Consider the following 24,266-nt stretch of genomic DNA (forward strand, 5'->3'; position numbering starts at 1 on the left):
ATCATCAGAAAGATGCGCACGGTCATCAACAGGATGGCCGTGCACACCGCAACAGCACGACTTAAACCTGTTTTACTCGATGAACGTACAGTACATTAACAATCTTCTTTCATATGTGTTTTCATCAGAAATTTCATTAATCATCATCAACATGCACATCGCAATCGTAGGTGCAGGCTATTCAGGTCTTGCAACTGCTTCTACACTTCTATCATTCGGTCATTCGGTTGTCGTTTTCGATTCATCACCCGATGTAGGTGGGGTATGGTCTTCAACAAATCATTACCCAGGACTCAAAGCTCAGAATGATAAAGATACATATTGTTTCTCGACATTGCCTATGCCCAAGGACTACCCAATACATCCGGATGGTCAACAAGTACAAGCTTATTTGGAGATGTATGTGAAGATGAAAAGCCTAGACAAAGAAGGAAGGCTGAGATTGAAAACGAGGGTGATGAAGGCTGAAAAGAGAGACGAAGGGTGGATATTGGAAGTGAGCAATTGTAATAAGCATCCCCTTCATACAGAAATATCTGACGGGAAACCTGCAGGTCCAATCGAGCCAATCAACCCAACTACTATCTTTGGATTATCTCATTTGCGCAACAGGCGTATTTAGCCAGCCATTCATACCCACGTTCAACGGTTCTACCATCTTCACTCAAGCAGGGGGAATAATCACCCACACATCCAGCTTCCACAGACTCGTAGACGTGAAAGATAAAAATGTCATAGTCTTGGGATTTGGAAAATCAGCTTGTGATACGGCTGTTGCAGCTACTAATAGCGCACAATCAGTTACTATCGTTGCCAGGGATATCATTTGGAAATTACCCACATATCTTGGAGGGGTAGTACATTATTCGTACCTTCTGTTAACCAGATTCGTGAGTATGATCTTGGTCGTAAGTCATTATAGTGATTGATCAGTCTCGATAGGGCGAATCGCTTTTTCCCTACAATCGTCCTTGGAAATCGCAAAGATTTCTCAACTATGGTCCTGGTAAATTGTTTCGAGAGTTTGTTCTTGCTGTTGTCGGATTGATCATCACGATTCAGCTCAAACTTGTCAGATTCAACTTGGTCCCTAAAAAGCCTTTCGATACTATCGCTCGATCAAGTATATCACTCGCTACTCCAGGTCTTGTCTCAGCTCTGTCGTCTGGTAGAGTTCAAGTCGAAAGTTATGCGTCAATACTCTCGCTCTCAAACAGCAAAGCACTTCTATCAAATGGTAAAGAGATACCAGCAGACGTGATCATCTGTGGTACTGGCTGGACTCATCATGTACCAGCTTTTCTTCCAGTAGAATATAGCCAAAAGCTCCTTGATGAGAATGGAGATTGGATACTCTACCGACATGTCTTTCCTATCGATATTCCAGATCTAGCTTTTGTAGGCTTCAACTCTTCCGTCTTTTGTCCTCTCACATCCGAAATCACGGCTATGTGGCTTGCTTCTCACATTGAGAGTGATATTGCACTTATCCGAGACTTTCCTTCAGAAATCGTACAGAAGAGACTCACAAAAGAAGAAACCGCTTGGCATAGAAGAAGAACTGAGGGACACCATGCCAACGGGACAAGTATTGTACCATTCTCATTGTCGAACATCGATGAGATGTTGGAAGATTTAGGTGTGAAGATTGGCTGGTTAAGTCACATAAAGGAATGGATCTTACCCGTCAAACCTCTTGCTTGTGAGTATTTCTTCAATTAGTCTGAGTACATGCCGAGCTCGAAAGGGTTATAGATCGACACATATTACCGGAAGTCCTTCGTCGTCGAGGGACCCTTCAAGCGGAGAAGAAGAAGAGAATTTGAGGGCAGCTGGAACACACGTTGTATAGAGTGATTTCGATGCATAAACGCATATATGATATTGTATATTTTACCTATTTGCCACCCAAATCTTTATGAAACAGGTATGACGTTAACGCGCACAAAAGTGAAACCATTTCAATCGTCAATCTACTCTTACTTTCTTTCCTATATCACTGTCAATAGTCCTCCCAGCACTAGTACTTCATCATCGTTTGCACTCGTCATATACATCTTGTCTACATCATGGTGTGAGGTGTTAGTCATCTGAAAGACACATTAATATGTCTAGCTCCACTAATCCTTCTCGAAAATCATCCATCACATCACGACGCGCACCAGCTTCACTACGAATTCCTTCAATAACTCGTCGAGGATCCAATACTCAATTGTCAATTGTATTTGCACAAGGAGACTCCACCGGGCGTACAGGGCAGATTGAAGACCAACTGTCTAAACAGCTAGATGGGGATTCAGGCGGGAAACAAATGGGTTTGAGAAGTAGAAGGTCTAGTTCAGCTACTATCAGAACTATTAGAACTACCTCTGGATTGAAAAGTCCGGATCCTGATACAGCTAGTGTAATGGAGGAAGATGAAAATCAAGGTGAATCCTCTCAGTCCAAGTCCGATGCTTCAGCTCCGAATGAGCTTGTAGCTGGACCATCAACTCACAATATTATACCAACTCGAGATCCCTCTCCTGCACCTACAATAGGTGGTAGACGTACGCTTAATCCCAAACAATCGTCGTCGTGGCTCAGATGGAACTCGCCTGCTACATCCTTTCCAAGATCAGCATCGACAAGCAAAGGTAAAGGGAAAGAGAAGGAACACGTCGACTTTGAGCAAAAATCAACAATGGATTTACCGCATCCCATCGAACTGCCAGCTGAGTCACCTTCTCCCTCTCAGCCCGAATCAACCGATACTCGAGATCTACCTCAGCCGTTTAACGCAGTTCTACAACCCCTGCCTGATCCACCAGATACCGCTCGCATCCCTCCTCCTGAAGCCAAAATCCCGAATGAGTCTATGCCTACCCCAACAGCCAAATCTCGTGGATGGTTTAGCCGTTCCATCCCAGCCCAAATGCCAACGCCGCAACGCGATCCTCAACTCAACGAAGTCCCTCCTGCGTCTCAACCTCTTTCTAGTGAATCATCTGATCCATCTCACTCAATTATTGACCAAGTACCACCTGAAAATCTCGCCAGCTACAAAGAACACAGCAAATCGGTACAAATACCACGGCTGGATGATCCTTCCGCTTCTACGAGTCCCCCACCAACGGTCATCAACAAGTCTCAGGACAATGCTACAGACACAACGAAATCTCCAGAGGCTGAACGTAAGGCGAAATCAGGCTGGACGGGCTATTTGGGGTGGAGTAGCGTCAGCAGGGAGAATGAAGGATCCTCTAACACGGAGAGCGCCAGGAAGGAGGAGCCGATTGCAATCCAAGAAGAAGAATCGGCAGAGAGCGCTGAACCAGATTCGTCAATCAGTCAGCAGCAACCAGTCCATCAGCAAAGCGGCTTAGTCGTTGAAGATGTTGCGGTTCCCTTGCTAGATGAACCTAACGAGGTTGTAGAGGAACCCACCCATCAGTCAACCGGCGATACTCAGCCGCCGCCTGCAGGCCAACCATGGTCATCTTATCTATATTCATTCGTTGTACCGCCTCCTCGTGCGGTCGCTCCTCCTCCGGCTCAATCTAGCCCCTCACATCCTGTCAAGCCAACAAGTCCGACCGAAGATCAACTGCCTGCCCATACAGAGCCTCCTATGTCAGATATTGATGTGCCAGAAGCTGCCCCTATTCCTGCTGAAATAGCGCCTGCCCCCCCTTCTGAGCCAGCACTTGCCCCTTCAGCTGCTGCATCGCCACCGCGCCAATCGGATAGAAGACCTTCCACAACAGGGTGGCTCAATTATCTGGCTTTCAGAGCTAATCAGAAGAAGGTCACTGCAAGCTCAATGACTACGACCGATACTGATAACAAAGTCTCAGGCGGGGGTGAAGAAGTAATGGACTTTTCTACAGATCCTGATTTCCCTTCTTCTACCCCTGCACCACAGCACGCTGTGCAACGGCGAGATGTCAAGGTAGCACCGGAATTGGTCAAAAGTCTTACACCTAAACCTTCTCAAAATTTGGATATCAGAAAGAAACGCTTATCAAACGCATCTCTCAAGTCCAATGGTAGTTTGACGCCTTTGCCAGCATCCCCGAAAGGCAGGTCGTCGCTAGACAGTGCTCGAGCTGGCTCTTTGCATAATGGATCAGCACTGCCACCTCCTCCTCAGACTTCAGCCACACAACCAAACCTGGTCATTCCTACTTTCACCGATACCTTTGATAGACCTCCGCGCTCCTTTTTACCGCTAAACAACGACGTCGATCAGCATGAACCGGCTACAAAAGGCATCACAGCTACTACCACTGGTCTCGCATGGAAAGCATTAGGCGCTGTCGGCAATTACGTCTACGGAGCGGACGAGATCAACCACAAGTCCGTTTCACAGACTTTGCAGGAGGATGATAGGGAGACACGAGGTAAAAAAGAGGGAAGAAGTGTAGGAGCTGATCTACCCAGGAGAATTGGCTTGGGTAGCGGTACTCCGGACGATGGATGGAAGCAGGTAAAGCGTGTTGTTGTGGTTGGAGTTCATGGCTGGTGAGTGCTCTGCTTTCCTCTGGTTAAGGAAGGCTCGGTCGAACGAAGTACTCATCCTGCTGCTAGGTTTCCCGCCAAAATGCTCAATAGTGTTATCGGTGAACCTACCGGGACTTCCACTAAATTCGCCAACATGATGGGTCAAGCTGTCCAGCAGTTCTTCCATGAAAAGGGTGTAGACGATATTAGACTCACTCTGATGCCATTGGAAGGCGAAGGGACTATAGAGTCAAGGGTTGACAGGTGAGCACTATGCCCCAAAGACATCGCTGACAGGTTCAGACTATATAAGGCATATCTTAGCAATCCCGCTTGGATCAATGATCTACGTCGAGCGGATGCTGTATTCTTCGCAGCCCATTCCCAAGGCTGCATCGTCACTACTCATTTACTATCCCGTATGATCGCTCAAGGTCATATACGCACACCTTTGAACCAGGAAGCTGTGTCCAGATGCGAATGGGCATTTGGTCCAATCGGAGTTGTACCACCTGAAGCACCTAGAAGAGGTAAAACCGGTCTCTCTCCCGTCCAAGGGTCGGACGGAGGGTATCAGAAGGTCGCGATGTTAGCTATGTGTGGAGTTCACCTTGGACCACTGTATTCGATCAGTACCTCGACAGTCATACAGCCTTACCTCCAGTGGTTTGAGAATGCTGCTGCGAGGGAATTATTCGAATTCCAAGACTCCACTTCGGCCGTCAGTATAGCATATCAGAAAGCGCTGTCTATGGTCTTGGAGAATGAAGTCAGGGTGGTTTTACTAGCGTCACTGAATGATCAGGTTGTAAGTGAAGCATTGTCTGATCTTCCATGCTGGATTGCAAGCTGAACACATCGTTAGGTCCCTATTTACGGAGCATCTTTTAGTACCGCTACCCATCCATTGTTGCTACGAGCTCTCTACGTTGATGGCGCTTCGTACACCCAATCCGACTTCATGACTAATCTCTTATGCTTCGCGTTCATGCTCAAGAACGCAGGAATAGATGATCAAAGATTGATTGAACATCTTAGTGAAGCTACAGCGGGATCTTTGACAGGTGAGTGTCAAGATCCATCGTTGTGTTGGAGATAGAACCTGATCTCGTTTGAAATCAGGTGTTGGCCACTCTACACCATATGAAGAATTATCATGTTACTCAATAGCGGTGCAATACCTCTTTCACGCTGGCTCCGCTCGATCACCTATACCTCCTCTCGAGATAGAACCCTTCTCGGCTAGAGACGCCAAGAATGATTTCGAATTACCTTGGATTATGAGGGCTTTGGTGGACTCGCCGGAAGTTAAAGATCTATTCCCATCGGAATTGAAGGATTTGAAAGAGGGTATACTGCACTGGAGACCGAACACAAAGGTTTTAAAGGAGATCAAGAAGAGGGTGAGCATTATTGGATTGAACGGTGTTTGATAAATGCTGATATTGTTGTTCGATCCCAGCTGGAGCCAATGGCAGGTCGCCAATCTCGACTTCGAGCACTTCATACATCTCCTTCATCTACTTCTCTCACGTCTAATAACGAAGGGCTGAGTGCTAGTCCCGGGGCAACTAGAGCATTAGCATCAGGTAAGGCTCTCAAGAGTCGTCTTTAGTAAGGCGAGCTGATAGGGGAAAAAAGTAACATCCGCTGATGTATCCGATATTCGAACAGGTCTTCGAAAGGACTGGTAATCATCCATTCTGAGCAAAGCCATTCATTGTACGCATTCTCAAACTCTTCCAAAACCATGTTGTATACTTTTGTTTGTATAGAAAATTTCCATTCCATGCATTATACATGTGTTTTCAGGAATCAAGTGAAACAGCGGAAACCGGTTAGCCTATTCGTGTCGTGGGTAAATGACGTAAGTATGATATCAGAGATGTAACTACGGATAAGATCTCCCTTGAGATTAGACTTGATACCCTCTGATTTCACCCTATCTTGGTTCGTATCTTTGGAATTTTCACTTAAATCAGGTACTTAATATATTTTTTTACTTCGCAACATGAAATTGAACCACATGCCTTTCCCTCCTTGTAAAATCTCGATCTTAACCCTCAATAACCAATTTAGGGATTATTCAATGCAAACTTTAGATATGATAACTGATGATGTGATCTTTTTTGACAAGGAGTTCTTACCTTAAATGATACTCGGTTGCGACGAAATGTGAAAAAGCTGGATTACGACTGTATGTATATATATAAACAATGATTTTTATCTATAGCACGCTTCAAAGCTCGGTATCCCGCTTTTTCTCATTCGAAACTTATCAAGTCTATCCCTTTCAACTTTTTGATTAGCGAGATTGACCAATATGACTAGTGAACATCAATCACCCAAATCCGAATCAACTTTACCAAATACCTTGCCTAATGAGAAGATCATACCTGCTACGACGTCCGAAGATGAGACCGTCATTGATGGTGTTGATCCAGTATACGCTGCTAAAGCCAGAGTCTTGAATCGAGCCGTAAGTCTTCTTTAGTTCCAAATTCTCGCTTTGTCAAGAGTATTCTTGATCGAACAATAGCTAAATACGGAAACATGCTTTGTTTAGATACAAGATATTGGAATGGGAAAATATCAATGGCAATTATTTTTCGTTATTGGATTCGGATGGGCACAAGATAATTTATGGCCAATTGTAACTTCATTAATCTTAACACCAATCAATAACGAATTTCATCCTTCACATGCACCTTTACTTACACTTTCTCAAAATATTGGATTATTAGCAGGTGCAATCTTTTGGGGATTCGGTTGCGATATTTTTGGAAGAAAATGGGGTTTTAATTTAACTTTAGGTGTTACTTCAGTTTTTGGAATGTTGGCTAGTTCAAGTCCAAATTTCGCTGCTATAGGTGTATTTGCTGCACTCTGGAGTGAGTCAATTTTTTCCTCCGAGCATACTTCATCGAATTCATCAGAATCCATACAAAACAATCTACCTAGGACCTCACCTGCTTGTCATTCTTCATGTCATTCTCTCATCTGTCTGAATTTGCGTACGCTGATCACCTATCTTCCTAGGCTTCGGCGTAGGTGGAAATCTACCCGTTGACTCAGCTATCTTCCTTGAGTTCTTACCCCAATCTCACCAATACCTCTTGACAATCTTATCAGTCTTTTGGGCATTCGCTCAACTTCTCGCGTCTCTTATCGCTTGGCCAATTCTTGGTAATTTGACATGTCAACAAACGGATACCGACTGTACTCGATCCAAAAATATGGGTTGGAGATATTTTGTTATCACAATGGGAGGTTTAGCTTTGGTTATGTTTTTCATCAGATTCTTCGTCTTCCACATTTATGAATCGCCAAAATACTTTATGGGTAAAGGTAGAGACGAAGATGCTGTTAGAATTGTTCATGAAGTAGCAAGAAGGAATGGAAAAGAATCGTCTCTGACTATTGAAGATCTTCGATCATGTGAAACTCTCAGTGGAAACCCCCAAGAAAATTCAATTGATCATAAGCAAGATAGTAACGCGAAGAAGGCGATAAGGAGGAAATTGGAACAAGTCAATGGGAAACACATTAGATCTTTATTCGCTACCAAGAAATTGGCATTTAGCACATCGATGATCATGGTGGTCTGGGCTTTCATCGGTTTAGCTTTCCCATTATACGTGAGTTATTAGATTTGCTTTATTATAATCAAATCGCGCGAAGCGAGAATATCTGTACATGTTCAGAGTTTTCCGAGATCGCTCGCTAATACGTATTAATACGCCTAGAACGCTTTTATCCCATTCACACTAGCTACCAAAGGAGCTGAATTCGGAGATTCCTCAACATACATCACATATCGAAACGCCTGTATCATTGCCGTTTTAGGAGTACCTGGAGCTGTTTTAGGTGGTATTTTAGTCGAGGTAAGATGGATAGGAAGAAAAGGTACCCTTTCCCTTTCGACTCTTTTAACTGGAATATTCATTTACGGATCTACAACTGCTAAAAACTCCAATTCCCTCTTGGCTTGGAATTGCATGTACTCGTTCTTCTCAAACGTAATGTATGCTGTACTTTACGCATATACCCCTGAGATCTTCCCTACCAAAGATAGGGGAACAGGAAACGCCTTGACGGCTACTGCCAATAGGGTTTTCGGTATCATGGGTGAGTCGTCTTCCGTTTGTAAAATGTATCAGAGACGAAGACTCCTGACACTGGTCGTGATAGCTCCTCTGATCGCCATATTTGCGAACTTGGAAACTGCTGCTCCTGTCTACACTAGCGGGGCTTTGTTCATCGCTGCGGCTCTCGTGGTTCTGATACTCCCTTACGAATCAAGAGGGAAAGCCTCGTTGTAGATTAGCATATCTATTTCCAAAGATTGACAAGAGTATGTAGCTAAGAATAGCGCACTCGGTATTGCCGAATGACGCAGCAGCACAAGATAGAGTGGATCAAACCATGTATATCACATCTTATCTGATCGTAATCCGACAAAGCGGAAAGCTGCGCTATCAGTCTGATCAGCGATTTGGGGTTACAATGGTCTCATTGGTCACATTAGATCGTATGCTCTTATCGTCTTATCCAAATTCGATCACATATCTAAGTTTATACCATATCATTAATCAATAACTGGTACCGCTACATCGGGTTCTTGTGTCATAGGGTACTTGGCATGTGATTTCTGCTGAGCTGTTATCGTACCGGAACAAACAAGATTCTATGAGGCTTGTTAAACGCCTATCTAGTGTCATCATGCGTTTTCCACTTTCACGGAAACCATTGAATCTGGAACCAAATATTCCACTTTGGCGGACGCGATTGGCTGCGTTCGGAGTCAATTTTCAATAAGGCTTGAAAACCTTGATCTCCAAGCGAACTAGGGTAAATCTTCTCATGTGGCCCCGGTAAAATCGTCCGTTTTCCCTATGATTTAGACTCCCGGTAACACGGATTTCCATTTCTTCCACATAATTTAGCATGAAAATCTGTAACCTAGCTTAGGTGTTTATAGAATTATTTTATGCGCTTAAGATCGGCAAGATCGGTCCTTACGAGTATCGGTTATTTCGAAATCAAATCATGGTTAACCAGTAATAAATGATTTGCTGTGAAAGCCGAAGATTAGCTATTAACGACAAGCAATGATATATATCAAGATCCCTTCATGGTAGATAAACCCAGAATGCATCTCTTGATATTGGTAAACTTACTTGCTTGGTACGATTCTGTCAGTATCATATCAAATAGTAATTCAACATGGCCACTTTCGACTCAGCCCCACCAAATACATATGCAGGTGGTAAAGATGATAATTTAAGATTTGGAAGTTTACCAATCAATGCAAGCAATGATGCTGAAGGTGATTTCGACGTTGAAGCATATAGACAGAATACACCATTATGGAAAAGAATAAAAGATCACAGTTTGACTCAAATGATTTTATTGAGTATCCAAGCTTTCTGTGGACCAGCCATGGCGGATGCAATCGCTGGATTAGGTGGAGGAGGTTTAGCTACTCCTACTACAAACAATATTGCGTAAGCTTAGCTCTGCTACATATTTCTGGAAACGGGCTGACAGTATTACCAGAAATGCTGTTTCTTATGCCTTACTCGCTTTGGGTAAGTGATCCCATCTTGCTCTATATTCAACCAAGTCTGACTTATTCCTGAAATAGTCTGTTTCTTTGGTGGTCCACTCGTAAACAAACTCGGCACAAAATGGGCTCTTTTCATTGGAGCTTTGACATTTCCTCTTCGAGGTGCTTCTTTCTACACTAATAGTAAATATAACAATCAATGGGTGAGCAAATTCTTTCGATCGATGTAATAAGGCAATGCTAATTACCAGTATTCGACAACCCGAAAGTTCCTTATTCTCGGTTCAGCTTTAGAAGGTTTCGGTACTGGTGCATGGTATGTTGCAGAATCAGGAACAATCATGTCAATATCACCTTCAGGTGCAAGAGGAAAATATTTAGCACTTTGGATAGTGTCTAGAAATCTTGGACAACTTATCGGAGGCGCTATCAATCTTTCTAAAAATCATATTAAAGGTCAAGAAGGTGGTGTTACCCCTGATACATATATAATTTTCTTAATTATTGAATGTTTAGCGTAAGTTTCTTCATTCAAGTTAGTAGAAGACCCAACACTGACATCTCCTTTTGACTCATAGTATACCTTTTGCTCTTCTCATTTCCCCTTTAGAACACGTCGTAAGATCAGATGGTACCAAAATCAGAGTTTCAGAACAAGTAGGAACCAAACAAGAATTCAAATTAATCAAGAAAACTTGGATGTCTAAACTCATCTTACTATCCGCTGTATGGGCATTCTGGTCATTTTTCTATGGGTGAGTTGATCTGGTGTGATGGTCCTTTCGAGAATTGAAGCTGACGAATTGTCTGCAGAGGATCATGGTCAACCTATTTGGGGCTGTACTTTTCCGTTCGAGCTAGAGCCTTATCGTCATTCATCTCACCATTCTTCTGCATGTAAGTCAGGTTCCTATTTGGGTAAATGATTGGATGCTAAACCTGTCACAGTGTGGGATGTTTCGGACTTGGATTCGTCCTCGATTTGAAATCTCTCAGTCAAAGACGAAGAGCTCAAGTTGGTTTATTCACCGTTGTGATTCTCAACGCCGCTGTCTATGTATGGTCAATCGTTATTCAAGTTAGATTTGATAAAAACGATCCAGGAGCCATCGATTGGACCGATTCAAATTACGCTGTTTCTTTCTTACCTTATTTCTTCATTCAAACTACCGGTCCTCTATCTCAATCGTACATGTATTGGTTACTTTCGTCTTTTGCTACTGACGCTCAATGTAAGTGACCCCTCATGTTACCTGAAAAAATTGCCACTGATAGTATTTTGTCCTTCTTTCAGCCAACGTGCGAAATGGTGCAGCTTTCAGATGTATGGAAGCTATCGGTCAAGCCGTAGCATACGGTATGAACAGCAAAACCGGCGAAAGTCCTCTTGTCGGATTGTAAGTCCCTTCTTGTTTTAAAGAACATATTTATATCACTTCATTGATGCGTGGAAATTTTAGCTGCGTCACATTCGGTCTTATGGCTCTTGCACTCCCTCCATTCTTAATGCTTGTTAACAAAACTCCAGATCGAATCCCTGCGGATGTATTGGCAGAAGAGGAAGCTACCGAAAACAAACTTGAAGGAGAAAAGAAGCACGATACTGCTCAAGTCACTGTATTGGATGAAGACGCTTGCTAGGCTTTTTGCTTTATGTTGGCTTTCACCTTATATCATTTCGTCTCACTTGGTCTTCTAATACAGTAGTTGTCGTGTAGAAATTCATGCTATTTCACTTAATAACTCGTTGCTTAAGCAGTTAAATTGTAGTTCACTCTCCAATACGTTATGTAATTTGCGCCCCAAGTTCCATCTCATTACGTTATGCGTTAAGCCCCATCCAGATCTCTTTTGACGCTCAATCATTGATCCCAATGCAGTATCTTCGAGCGAAGTATTGGTGGACAGAAAGTTGAGAGACAGTTGATAGAAATGAGGAAGACATCATCTTATCATTAAATAAGATAATTCTCGGTGCACATGTTCTCGAAATTGACATACTTCTGTCACTAGCTACAATGAGCTTGATACGCTCAATAATCTCTATTCGAAGCCTTCTCACTGCATTCTCACTATGTTTGGTGACAATATCATTATGGACTTACTCTACTATTCCAACTTTATTTACTTCTTATCGATCAATCGGTCAAGGAGAACTTGTTGACTTGAAGGTCATTTTGACGAATATACCTATAAATCAAGAAGGATTAGCTTGGACAGAAGGTGATGAGAAAGGGAAATTTCAAATTATTGGTGAATCAGTATCACAAATACAATTTGATGATAGAAATATCATAGATATACGTACAGGAAAACCTTTGGAAAATGCAAATGAAGGTTCAACTTTTAATTTAGCTATTTTGAAATTACCCAACGGATCAAAATGGAATTTCTTAGGTGTAGCAAGGGGTCCAACGAGGATGAGAGAATTTATGAGAGTCAATGGATGGCCATCTAGAGAGCAGGTTTTAGTAGCGTGAGTTATATCATTGTCTCAGTAGAGATGTATTCAAAGTGCTAATTTCGTGGCAGGATGGGATTGAATATGACTTCCAAAGGCAATCTCGTGGCTGTTACTCAAGGTCAAACCTTGGATTTCCCCATGATACCTAGAAAAGGATGCGAGGCAGCTGGTGCATGGATAGCTACCTACGGAGCAGAAGATCCTAGGTTATTTTGGACAGTGAGTCACAAATTACTAAGAACTGATATGACCAGCGCAACTTACCCTGTGTGGTTGTCGCAGGACGCCGGTACACCAGGTCTGACATACGGAAGTGCAGCTTTGGATAACGATCGTTGTCGTTCAGTCGGTTTTGTACATGATATGAGATCTATTTTTCCTGAACTAAACAACGCTTTGAGAACGGGAGTAGAAGGTGTAAGGCCATATAATGGTCATAGAGATCCGGGTGAAGGCAATGACAAGGAATTGATCAGGTTGGAGAAGCAGGGAACCGTAGAGAAGAATGTGAGTGTAAATGTTTCATGACAATGGCTGACTTGTTTCAGTGGATGCCATTTTATCCCGGTGCTCTTCCTGATGGGGAGTCACTCGTTCCTCACATCCATTACATGGTAAAATCAGCACTTTCACTTGAACCTATCAAAACAACACCTAGTAGAGTAATTTACAAAGATGTCGACCTCAGTAATAGTAATTCAAAATCATGTATCGGAAACGCCCATTCCAAATCTTTCAAAATTCATCAAGCAACACCTTTATATCGTTTAACACTTTGCGAAAGAGGTTGTATAGTCACGAAACAAAATACAATTAATATAGCCTTATCTCATACTCAATCACCAAGTAGACAATATGGTCGTTTCTTAGCTACTTTCAACGTTTCATACCCTTTTAATCCTATTTCAGTTGGTCCAAGATTTCATTTGAACGGATGTGACGATGAGAATGATATCAATTACGCTTTGACACTGGCACCAATCCAACAATCCGACCTTGGTTCAACTGTAAAACCAACCAAAACGCCTCAAATTGTTCAACCGGATCATTTCTTTTTGGATGATCACATGTTGATCACTATGGGTCACAACGACAATGAAATGACAACTGTTTTGGCGACAGTTGAAGAGATACTGGGTAGACAACATATGTGTTGATTCCGATTTTTGAGAGATTTGTACATTTAGTTGCCAAGAATATCATATATGTATGCAGTTTGGGTGGGATAACTATGCAATGTACCGTATTATGCTATATTGGAGATGCCTATCCTAGAAGGAAACATTGACCTTCAAACGAATCATACTTCCTACCCACTTCCCTCACCTTCGCCTTGGAATGTGTATTCCTTGATTGACTTCCACGGCCCTCCAAGGTATTCCCAACTGTATATTTGTAGTTAGAATTTCGTCAATACTCGCTTGTGCTGTGAGAGAATTATGACTCACACCTCAAATCCGACTGCTCTTCCTTTATGTTGACCTTCTTTCTGACCATCTTTTCTCATTCCTTCGAAAAATTCCTTAACTTCTTTCAAACAAATATCAACTTGTTCCTCATTACTAGCTTTATTCAAAACAGTAACATGAGGTTTTCTCATAGTTTGTAAATCTTGATTTGTTAATTTATCTTGATCACTTTTAATTCCCTTTTTCAAATTTGATAATAATTCTCTATGTATCTTTTCAACTGAATTTGAAGGTCTTTCTCTACAAATTAAATAAACACCTCTATTTCCCATTTTTTCAGGTTCTCCAAAAAAAACATCCCAACCTGATTTTGAATTACATATTTTATTTAAATTTTCATCTAATTCATCAAATCGATGTGAAGGTATAGCGTGAAATAATGTAACATGTGCGGAAAGGAAATTTCTATGTGGTGGGAAATATTTTGAACGTAATGATGTTAATAATTGATGTGTTGCTTTATCTAATCTTAATGTTAGGATTATAGGACTTTGTAATTGTCTTGGTGGTGGCATTATGAGCTCAATTCTCAATGCCAGTCAAAGTATGCTTTTAGTCAAGAAAAGAAGAAATCTAATTGTTGATCGTAAATATAATGTCAAATTGAAATTCATCTTTAATCCGGTAGTCACCGATTACATCATAGGTCCCATTTTCACTTACGGTAATGATCGACATGCATCCGATTCAATCGGTACTTGCCATCAACATCATTTAATATATTTTATACACACTCTCTTACTTTCATACTATATCTGACGAGATCGAATCAAGATAATCATGTCACACTATAGTCCTCACAACTCAGCCAGCTTCGAAGGATACTATAATCGATTTCGATTACCATCAGGTGCTTCAGTATGCTTAATCGTTTCTTCAGTTCCAGGTGCGAAGGAACGACCTTATATGATTTCTTTCACTCATGTTAATTCAAATGGAACACAATATTGGCAAAAAGAATATTGGTCAGATAAGTGGGAAACGCAAAGAAGTCAAGGAGATGATTATTCAATAGAATGGGATCAAGGTCGATTTGAATTTAAAGATGAAAAAGTTAATTGGGAAATGAAAACTAAAGAAATTGAATTTTATGCAAAACAATTAAATCGTGGAATACCTTGGAAACCTGATAATTCAAATTCAACACCTGCAGGAATTTTAGCAAAATTTCCATTACCTATTCAATGGCATATACATACAGTTGAATCTGATGCTGAATTTTCTTTACAAATGACTGAAATTAATTTACCTAAAAGTGATTTAAATGGAATATCAAAAGTACATATTGAAAAGAATTGGGCAGTTTCATTTCCAAAATCATATATTTGGATGCAAGTTAGAAATGAAAATAAAAATAAAGGTTTATGTTTAGCAGGTGGAAGTTTAATACCAGGTGTTCAAGCTTATTTAGTTGGATATCAAGGAAATTCATTCATATCTTTTATGCCACCTACTTCAACTTCAATATTGGGTTTATCTATGGGATTATATAGTAATATTATTTCAAGTAAAGGGATAATAGATATAGATATTTTGGGTTGGTTCAAGAGATTGAAAATTACAGGTCGTTGTGATCCTTCGACATATTTCAGCTTTGCTGCACCCTTAGCAGGTGGTCATGTTCCAGATTATACCGTTCAAAGTTACGCATCTAATATAACGGTGCAAGTGTATGAAAGAAGTTGGCCATGGTCAGAATGGAAATTGATCGAGAAAGAGGATTTTACTCAAGGTGGAATGGAATTTGGTGGAGATTTTTACGAAAGGCATGAGGAGTAAACCGATACATGCTAATCAATCTGTTATATACTGCATTTTTGATTATACCTTGCTCTGTATATACCTGACCCCATCATTTTATTCGACTTTTCTAAATGTGAGATTTCAAAACTAGCTAGATTTGTATACATATGGTCTGGTTTCTTTACTATTTATGTATGTACTTTCTTTGATTGTAATTACCAAGTTACCAATGTATCAAAGTGAAGATACTAAGAACGATAGGTGAAACTAAGACTTGTAGGGATACGATTGGTGGCAGGTATGTAAGAGGAAGTGCAGGAAGTAAACCTTTAGTAGGTTGGGTTATACGATTTGGAGGTATTGAAGCGAACAGTGATCTAGCAGTAATAATCATAATAGGTATAGAGTAAAGTAAAACAATCGAAAGACCTTGAATCCAACCATTTGAAAAAGATTTTGAATGTAAAATACCAAGTTTTTTAGATTGAGTATATTTTGTAAATGATCTAAATAATATTAATGATAATATATTAAAAATTACATATAATCTTGCAGCTACTTTATGTCCTACTCTAACAACAAAAGTAAATTTACCTCCAGCTGTATCAGCTTCAATATCTTGAATGTGCATTATTAAAATTCTAGCTTGTTCAAAGCAATACATTGCTCCTAATAACATCCATAATGAACCTAATGAGAATCCGCTATTATTGACTTTTGAAAAAATATCCGAAAAGTTAATCATTTTACCAGTAGTTGCTGTATAATATCCTGTCATACCCCATAAAATAGCTACAGGATTAAGTAATAAAGCTGAAACAATTTCTCCTAATCCATGATAATGAAATCTAATAGGTGGACCAACATACATTTGAGATAAAATTGAACTAATAATTCCAATTTTTAATGCTAATCCTTTATAAGGTGTTCCATGAGAATTCGATAAATTGGTTATTGTTGATGAAAGTGTAGAATCTTTTGATCTAGAATAAAAAATTAAAGCAATAACAAAAGTTTGCCATAAAATACCAAATAACCATGCAGTATAAGGTGGGAATGTACCATCATGTATAATTCTAGTTGTATTTCCCATAATTTTTTCGTTAATTTCTCTAACTTCTTCTTTTTCTTTTTCTTTTACTTGACCATTTTTTTCTTGTTCACGTAATTTAATTGATCTTTTAATTGATTCTATTTGACCTGGTCTATCTAAATTCCAATCAAAATATTCATTACCGTAATTTATCGATACATTCGTTGCCCAAGTAGTGAATGCGCATTGAAATACTACCCACCAATCAATGGTTGATATACCTGTTGCACCTGTGGAAGGGAATAATCTAGCGGCTAAAATACATCCAAAAGTCGTCCATAATGGTACTTCACTGGCTAGAGGAATACGACCGAGAGCGATAAGAGCGTTGATTGAGCCCAGGAAGGATAATTGTTGAGGATCGTGCATTGTGATTGGAAGATTTGTGCAAGGAATACTGACCAGTCGTGTCAGAATATATAGTGTGAATGTGATTCAATAAGATTGTCTGAATGAGATATGATGTTACTTCCCCCCCTCTGTTGTTCGCATCGATCTCAAGCGAATATCAATTGAATGACGTTGTGTACCTTATTTCACTTGCTTCCCTGGATTCCGGTAAATACCTCTCATCTCATCACCATTCCGTAACAAGATATTCATGAGTGAGTATAAACAATGCATGGTAATTAAGTTGAGTTTATATTGATCAAAGAGTCTAGTTCGTCAATGCAGATGCGCCAAAATAACATATATACAAGAGTGTCCATAGGGTATCATTCCGTAGCGCCTATAGTCAGCAGTGGGAACTAAGATCCAGCAATGACCGTACTAGAAAGTTTCCGTTTCGTCCTGACGCGTATAAGACGGTATTAGCAGATTATCCAGTCCGCAATACTTAACCGATCCCCTGTAGGGAGATAAACTCACGATAGCATCTTCGCTCGATGTATGCTCTGTAACCCTCTTCGCTTCGCTCAATTCCTGCTGAAGTCTTCTGATCTCACTACGTCGGACGTATATTAGCTCGACGCATTCCTTGTGTTTGATCGAATAGAGATCGCGACTCACTTCTCCAAGTCTACGACTTTAGCATTATGAGCTTCGTGATGTTTAGTCAAAGCTGGAGAATAAGGCTCGGCGTGTGGTCTAGGCGATGTGGGTGGTGTTTTGACGGTATCCTAATATCGATATTAAGCATGTCAACGATACTTAGATGCATGTGTAGAGAAGGTATAGATGGAAAGACTCACAGTAAGTTTAGTCAGGAGGTTATTCTTCTCAACCTTCTCATCCTGATAAAAGCCACATACTGAGTAATGGAGAGATAACAAGTAATCAGAATACAACTCACTTGTAATTGGATCTCAATTTTCTTGTAATTCTCCCTCAACTCATTAATCTCTCTCACATACTTCCCTTCATCCTCTTGAGCCTCCTTGACTCTCTGCTCTGCTGATACTCTTTCATCATTCGTATGTTGTTCCTGTATCGCGGCCAAGGAAGCTTCGAAGTGTGATTTGTTCATTTCAGCTATCTACAAATGTGAATTAGCATTTGTCCCAAGGTTGCACACCAATTCAAACCTTCCTCCTCATCTGATAAGGGATCGCGTCGTACTCACCTCTTTCGCACCGTCCAGCTCATCTTTGACACCTTGTAACTCCCCTTTGACTTTCTTCAATTCACTCTCAAGGTCCGCAGTACCTTTATTATCTGATTTACCGATCTGCTCAATCTCTCCAATAAGACGAGTTACTTCATTTCTCAAGTGTTCATTGACCTCCTTCAACTCGTTAAGAGAAGCCTCATTTTCCACAGCTTGTTTTTGAGCGGACAAAAGTGAATCTTGTAATGTTTGACTGGATTTGAGCTGGTCAGCCTGCAAGTCAGATAGTGAGATCGCATGGGATGACTTGAGAGCTTCAATCTCGACTTCATGCGCTTTGATTAAACTCTCTCGAGTCGAAGCGAGATCTTCACGGATCGTAGTCAGTTCAGCATGATGAGATTCATTCGCGGCGGCCTAAATCTCAACCAGAATCAGCTTGACAAGCAAGAGCAAATGATATCCTTACCTTTGCCTCGTCAAATGCTTTTTTGTATTTCTCTTCGAACTCGGCTTTATCTTTCTCTTTCTCTTCTTCAAGCTTAGCGATGATCTACCTCGGCCGCGTCAGCCGCAATCACCTTTCAATCGGTAACTTGAGCTCACGTCGTTTAAGCTGTTTTCCTTCTCCTCCATATTTCTTCGGAGTTCCGCCAGTTGACCAAGTTCCTCTTCTACTTGTGTGAGCTTACCATGCACTTCGTCTAAATCCTTCTCGGCTTTCTCCTTTTCCAAGGTCACCCCAGCGAGTTTACCTTCCAGCTCGGACATCTTTCTTTCGGAAGTAAGAGTAGCCTCCTTTAGCAAAACCTCATGCTGCTCGTTGGCATCTTTAAGCTTAGCTTCAAGCTCGGCAAGGTCTTGGGGGTGTTTGGCTGAAGTCTCTAGTAAATCCGCATGGGTCGATGATAGTTGTTCATGAGTGGTTTGAAGGTTCTATACAAATTAGTAAGCCGATCAGCTGATACATTCATAGCGTCTTTGTTCGATTCGAACTCACTTTTAGCTGCTCCTGTACCACTGCATGTTCAGCGTTGACTCTATTTAGAGCGTCAGAGTGTTCCTGTGCCGTGGCTTTATGACCTTCAAGCTGTTTCAATAGTGCCTGCAATGGGAGGCATGAGTCATCGATTTCTTACAGTTCGGAGTCATTTGACTTACTTCCTTATCAGCTATCCACTGATCCTCATTATCTTTTACAGTTTCCCTTGACTTCACTGCATCACGTTTCAATTCCTCAATTTCATCCTGAAGACCCTTGATCTGACCTTCTAAGCCCGTCGCACCGACGAGTGATCTTTCAGCCTCTTCGGCACCTTCAGCTAATTCAGCTTCGTGCTTCTCTTTGATCTTCTCCAGCTCTAACACTCTGGCTTCAAGACTAGATTTAACATCGGACAGTTGATTGAGGGATGCGGTAGACTCCTCATGAGCCGTACGAAGGGATGAGAGTTCTTCTTGGATTGAAGTGAGGTTGGTGTTGAGCTCTGCGTTAGACGACTGGGCAGAGATTAGTTCCGATTGTAGCGATGTAAGTTGCGAATTGAGCTGATCTTTCTCGGTAGACAGGCTATCCAGTCGAGCTTCCAATCCCTTCACATCTATCTTTCGTTGTTCTTCACTAGCTTCGAGTTCGGCCATATGTGATTCCCTAAGTGCGCTGATTCTTTCGTCGATTTCAATTCCAGCTTGAGAAGTAGCATTGTCAACCTGATCTCGTAGCTCGCTGATCGCAGCGGCATGATTTTGTTCTAATGAGATTTTCTCCTTGTTCCACTCATCAACTTTTCTCGCATATTCCTCTTTATCCGCAGCCGACCTCTTCTCCACTTCCTCCAGCTTTCCTTTGAGCTCACTTATTTCTTTTGACCTATCAGGTGTCAATGAATTCCCCGCTATTGCGCTAGGTCCACTTCCCGCTCTGCCCTTCTGAGCTACGGCGCCCGTACCGCTCCTAGTAGAAGGAGGGGCTATACTTGCTCTTCCGACAGTAGGTCTAGCAGATAATCTTGAGGTTGAGCTTGCCAAACCGACTGTACTTCTTGGCTTAGCGATACCATTGATGGTAGACGGAGTGACTGAACTCAATTTAGCAGAAGGAGCGGTATTACTGGGTTTTGATGGATCAGGCTTGGAAGGGGCTGTGCTAGAGGAAGAAGCAGTTGGTCTAGTGATTCTAGCAGCGGAACTTGCTGTTGGTACGGGTGGTTTCACTGATGGTCTAGGTTTCGCAATTGAGCTTTCGGTAAGTCTAGTAGGTCGAGCGGCGGACGATGAAGTGGTTCGGTCTGACGCTCCTGTGGCTGCACGTGGTCTAGTAGTCGTAGCTGCAGTGGACGAAGCGGTCGGACGAGTGATATCACTGAGTCCAGGTCGAGAAGGTTGAGATGGGCGAGAAACGTGTGTAGGTTTTCCGACGGTGGCAGAGGTAGATGTTCTGGTACTTGATAATGCTGTGGGACGAGTAACGGATGAAGTAGGTTTGACGCCTGGTTTAGGTGCGAGAGATTGCCTTGCCGTAGCGATGTGTCGAGTGGTCGTGGAGGCTGTCGAAGGGGTAGCCTTTGGTGAGGGTTTCGGTGAGCCTACTATAAGAGGCAAAGTCATATCAGCTACTACTAAGCGGCTATGCAGTATTGGGCCGCTGGAGATTGCGACATTTGGACAGTTGTGACGCTGATGGTGAATTTGGTCTAACTCACCACCGAACACTCCGCTTTTCAATACTTTTTTGACTCCACTGGCAGCTTCCTTGACTTGCTCAACCACCGACTGATCCTCCTTTTTCTCTCCGTTAATATCTTCTTGTACATTTGATCTCTCGCCTACTGGAACCGGACTAAGTGGATTCTGCGCATTGGCCTCTTCGTCGTTCAACTTGTCCTTTCCATTCGTCTGATGATCCACTTGATCTGCTAATTGTGGCTTCTCAGCATTGTCAGATGATCCCAACTCCTGATGATTCTGTCCTTTAGGAGGTCTATCGTCTTGCAGCTCTTCTGCCGTCTCATCAGCAAGGTATTCAGGCTGATTGTCAAATTCTTCAACCGTTTGTTGATTTTCTGGTTTTCCATCCATCGTTTTCATGCTAAATGCTTCTGATCCTTGCGAATCAGATAAGGCTGACATGATATCTGCAAGATGCTTGATCTTATCTTGTTTAGCTGGCCAAGAGCAAGATGAATTTTTATTTTGATATGGTACTAATAATGCATAGTTCAATAAACGCATCTACCATCTATAATCTACCGCGTCCTTTTTGTTTTCTTTTTAACGCGCATTGTTCAGTATCACCTCCACTTTATCATAATTATTTACGTAAAACAACTCTCTTATCATTTTATGCATGTATATCTATACCAAAACTACAAGATCAAGAAATCCAATGTATTGTCTATACGTAATGCTTCTCTCAAATGAAATCTACAGTTACCCGTATCTTGATAAAACCACACCATAGTCAGAAGCTATCGTGCCATTTCAAAATTAGCTCAAATCATTCCTTGTGAGATAATAGCAATATAACATACCTTATGGGCATGTTCCGAATTATCTGTATTTCCAATAGGTGCTTTGGCATAAGGTAATAATCTTAAAAACCCTTCTCGTTGAGAATGATTACATGATGCGCAGGATGAGAGTAAAATAGGCCATAACCATCCAGACAAGTGACTAAATATCAGCATTTCAATGGTATATCAGCGGAGATCTCGCGAAATTACTACGAGAAAAGATAATATACCCTATATCATTCAGAGCTTCTTGACACAAATCAAAGAACGAATTGACATAGGTAATCAATTCTATCGATGATGTTGAGTAATATTGCGCTTCTTGAAGGAGAAGAATGAGTATAGCTAATCGCCAAAGCCGCTGTATCATAGATCGTGTCAGTTTTTGATGATGTTTCATGTTCAAAAGAAAGCCAAGCGGAAACTCACTCCACCATATTGTAATCTCCTTTCATCTCGCCTATTGGCTAATCTAGCAGGCCAAAGGTGTTCCAATTCCATCCTCATAGTATTCACTTCAAAGTCTAAATGTTCTTTTAAACTTGTATCATCGACAATTTGCATATTACGTTTAGCGACCAAAGTTGTCACTTGCGAGAAGGTAGGTATGAGGATTCGAGGTATACCAAAAATAGTTTCAATAGTATCAGGTAAAGAAAATGAAACTTTTGCTTGATAAACTTTCGATAGGAGTATCCAAGGGGTTTTCGACGACGCATCTTGGTTGGTCAATTGTGGAATTGATCCACTTGTTAAGCATGCTGCGGAAGTAGTCAATTTGAGTACTATCAGGTAAGAGGGCTAACTCACCATAAATTTCAATCATAGCAGACATTTCAAGATATAAAGCCATAGATAAAGGTTGTTTATTTTCTATTTGACCTCCTTTATAACCTTGTATAGGTGCAGTTAAACCAATCATCCAACCTGGTCCACCTCTTTCTATACATTTACCAATTAAAGATTTAAATTGTTCTCTCCATGATTTAGGTGAAGGATCCATAATTTCACACATGAGTAAAGTAAAAGCTATTGAACCCAATTTACCAACCATAAGTGTATTTGATTTATCCCTAACACTCTTTACGTATTCTTTGAATATATCTGGTCGATGTAAGTGACTTATATCTGTTGGAAGGGATTGCGGACCTAGACTTATTCCATTACTCAAATTTGGAGGAAGTGTTGCGCTAGCTACGCTTAATGAAAGTCGATTACGTGGATCTTCTGATGATGAAAAACATCTTCGAACAAGAGCGGAATGAAATGCTCGAAAAGAAGTGAATCGATGTTGTTTCGGTACAGGGGTCTACATCAAGGATTGAGAGTCAATATTATGTCAATCTCAATATGATGCCACTTATAGTATTTACCTTCTGCTGCATGATATCAGGTATGACAGGTGGGTCAGATAGGAGCATCGAGCTATAGGTATACTTCGAATCAGCTTAAATCCAGCTCATCAACCGGTATATGATGCTTGACTCACTCCATAGCTCGTAGTGACTGTAGTTCAGCCGTCATTCCTTCTATAACCCTTCTATCATTTAACATTTTCTCATAGTCCGGCGAAGGAAGATACAAACTGGTAGAGGATGGTAAGAATTCATCTAGAGTCAATTTAGAGCTTGAGGCGAAAGACGATGAATCATGGAATGTTGTCTATTTAAGTAAAACTGATGAGTAAGTATTGTCAAATGATCATAATATAAACTCATTATGCTCACATCAAAACTCATTGTACTAGCAGCATCTAATTGATCTTGCTCTTCAATAGGTCCAAGATTAAATTCATTCGAATCATATTCGTATTCACATACTCTCAATGGATGTCTTGCGCAATTACTACATTTTGGCTATAAATCAAAGAAAAGGGGATAAGATTTAGATCTATGAAAGAAGTTCAATGAGACTCACTCTTTTCTCATCACATTTAACTCTACGTTTTCTACAAGTCAAACATCCCATTACAGATCTAACTCTTTTACGTTTTTGTTTTCCAGTAGCAGTTAATCCATATTGTGCCCATGGTTGACCTAATGTTGGACCTTCCATCCTGCTATTAAAGAAAAGAGTGAAAGGTAAGGTGTAATAAATTACCGCTGATTATTGTGATTGTTTCATTAAAATCACAAGCGCCGAGTATTCAAGTATCTTTATTGCTTTGGTATATAGTCTGAAACAACTTTATCTGATAACGAAATCGCCGAGATTTGTCTCAAGTAATCAAATCAAGTGATCATCAATTGATCATTTCCTTTTAATTTCTCTCTTTTGAAAACATTATACATTGATGATGATATCGATGTCGACGAGACAAGATGATACCCATTTTCATGATCTACCTCGCCCATTTTCAGCAAATTAAATCTTTTCATATACATG

At 41.0% G+C, this 24,266-nt stretch overlaps 10 protein-coding genes across 10 annotated transcripts; 6 read left to right on the forward strand and 4 right to left on the reverse strand.

Moving 5' to 3' along the window:
- Positions 1–151: 151 nt before the first annotated feature.
- I206_107858 (uncharacterized protein) lies at positions 152–1,826 on the forward strand (the record flags this gene model as incomplete). Its single annotated transcript, XM_019157900.1, has 4 exons — positions 152–496; positions 555–890; positions 943–1,702; positions 1,756–1,826. 4 exons carry the CDS (start codon positions 152–154, stop codon positions 1,824–1,826), a joined length of 1,512 nt encoding a protein of 503 aa, XP_019009540.1.
- A 281-nt stretch (positions 1,827–2,107) lies between these two features.
- I206_107859 (uncharacterized protein) lies at positions 2,108–6,097 on the forward strand (the record flags this gene model as incomplete). The annotated part of the gene is made up of 6 exons (XM_070203615.1): positions 2,108–4,503; positions 4,570–4,746; positions 4,807–5,290; positions 5,348–5,546; positions 5,605–5,885; positions 5,945–6,097. 6 exons carry the CDS (start codon positions 2,108–2,110, stop codon positions 6,095–6,097), a joined length of 3,690 nt encoding a protein of 1,229 aa, XP_070059716.1.
- Positions 6,098–6,805: 708 nt separating this feature from the next.
- On the forward strand, positions 6,806–8,804 carry I206_107860 (uncharacterized protein; the record flags this gene model as incomplete). The annotated part of the gene is made up of 5 exons (XM_019157902.1): positions 6,806–6,961; positions 7,049–7,373; positions 7,522–8,120; positions 8,229–8,610; positions 8,674–8,804. The coding sequence occupies 5 exons, from the start codon at positions 6,806–6,808 to the stop codon at positions 8,802–8,804; spliced, it is 1,593 nt and encodes a 530-aa protein (XP_019009542.1).
- Positions 8,805–9,708: 904 nt separating this feature from the next.
- Positions 9,709–11,692, forward strand: I206_107861 (uncharacterized protein; the record flags this gene model as incomplete). Its single annotated transcript, XM_019157903.1, has 9 exons — positions 9,709–9,989; positions 10,042–10,073; positions 10,130–10,254; positions 10,321–10,568; positions 10,630–10,806; positions 10,865–10,948; positions 11,000–11,283; positions 11,346–11,448; positions 11,512–11,692. The coding sequence occupies 9 exons, from the start codon at positions 9,709–9,711 to the stop codon at positions 11,690–11,692; spliced, it is 1,515 nt and encodes a 504-aa protein (XP_019009543.1).
- A 377-nt stretch (positions 11,693–12,069) lies between these two features.
- Positions 12,070–13,672, forward strand: I206_107862 (uncharacterized protein; the record flags this gene model as incomplete). The annotated part of the gene is made up of 4 exons (XM_019157904.1): positions 12,070–12,527; positions 12,584–12,734; positions 12,798–13,022; positions 13,064–13,672. 4 exons carry the CDS (start codon positions 12,070–12,072, stop codon positions 13,670–13,672), a joined length of 1,443 nt encoding a protein of 480 aa, XP_019009544.1.
- Positions 13,673–13,824: 152 nt separating this feature from the next.
- Positions 13,825–14,499, reverse strand: I206_107863 (uncharacterized protein; the record flags this gene model as incomplete). The annotated part of the gene is made up of 2 exons (XM_019157905.1): positions 13,825–13,900; positions 13,964–14,499. The coding sequence occupies 2 exons, from the start codon at positions 14,497–14,499 to the stop codon at positions 13,825–13,827; spliced, it is 612 nt and encodes a 203-aa protein (XP_019009545.1).
- A 265-nt stretch (positions 14,500–14,764) lies between these two features.
- I206_107864 (uncharacterized protein) lies at positions 14,765–15,763 on the forward strand (the record flags this gene model as incomplete). Its single annotated transcript, XM_019157906.1, has 1 exon — positions 14,765–15,763. One exon carries the CDS (start codon positions 14,765–14,767, stop codon positions 15,761–15,763), a length of 999 nt encoding a protein of 332 aa, XP_019009546.1.
- A 187-nt stretch (positions 15,764–15,950) lies between these two features.
- Positions 15,951–17,189, reverse strand: I206_107865 (uncharacterized protein; the record flags this gene model as incomplete). Its single annotated transcript, XM_019157907.1, has 1 exon — positions 15,951–17,189. One exon carries the CDS (start codon positions 17,187–17,189, stop codon positions 15,951–15,953), a length of 1,239 nt encoding a protein of 412 aa, XP_019009547.1.
- A 402-nt stretch (positions 17,190–17,591) lies between these two features.
- On the reverse strand, positions 17,592–21,498 carry I206_107866 (uncharacterized protein; the record flags this gene model as incomplete). Its single annotated transcript, XM_070203616.1, has 11 exons — positions 17,592–17,612; positions 17,691–17,766; positions 17,832–17,941; positions 18,014–18,055; positions 18,115–18,297; positions 18,385–18,786; positions 18,839–18,922; positions 18,976–19,305; positions 19,370–19,474; positions 19,531–20,957; positions 21,072–21,498. The coding sequence occupies 11 exons, from the start codon at positions 21,496–21,498 to the stop codon at positions 17,592–17,594; spliced, it is 3,207 nt and encodes a 1,068-aa protein (XP_070059717.1).
- A 236-nt stretch (positions 21,499–21,734) lies between these two features.
- I206_107867 (uncharacterized protein) lies at positions 21,735–23,936 on the reverse strand (the record flags this gene model as incomplete). The annotated part of the gene is made up of 9 exons (XM_019157909.1): positions 21,735–21,836; positions 21,900–22,041; positions 22,112–22,242; positions 22,311–22,642; positions 22,692–23,190; positions 23,255–23,306; positions 23,371–23,543; positions 23,609–23,737; positions 23,799–23,936. The coding sequence occupies 9 exons, from the start codon at positions 23,934–23,936 to the stop codon at positions 21,735–21,737; spliced, it is 1,698 nt and encodes a 565-aa protein (XP_019009549.1).
- Positions 23,937–24,266: the final 330 nt, after the last annotated feature.

Source organism: Kwoniella pini, chromosome 11, assembly GCF_000512605.2.
Source record: "Kwoniella pini CBS 10737 chromosome 11, complete sequence".
Taxonomy (NCBI): Eukaryota; Fungi; Basidiomycota; class Tremellomycetes; order Tremellales; family Cryptococcaceae; genus Kwoniella; species Kwoniella pini.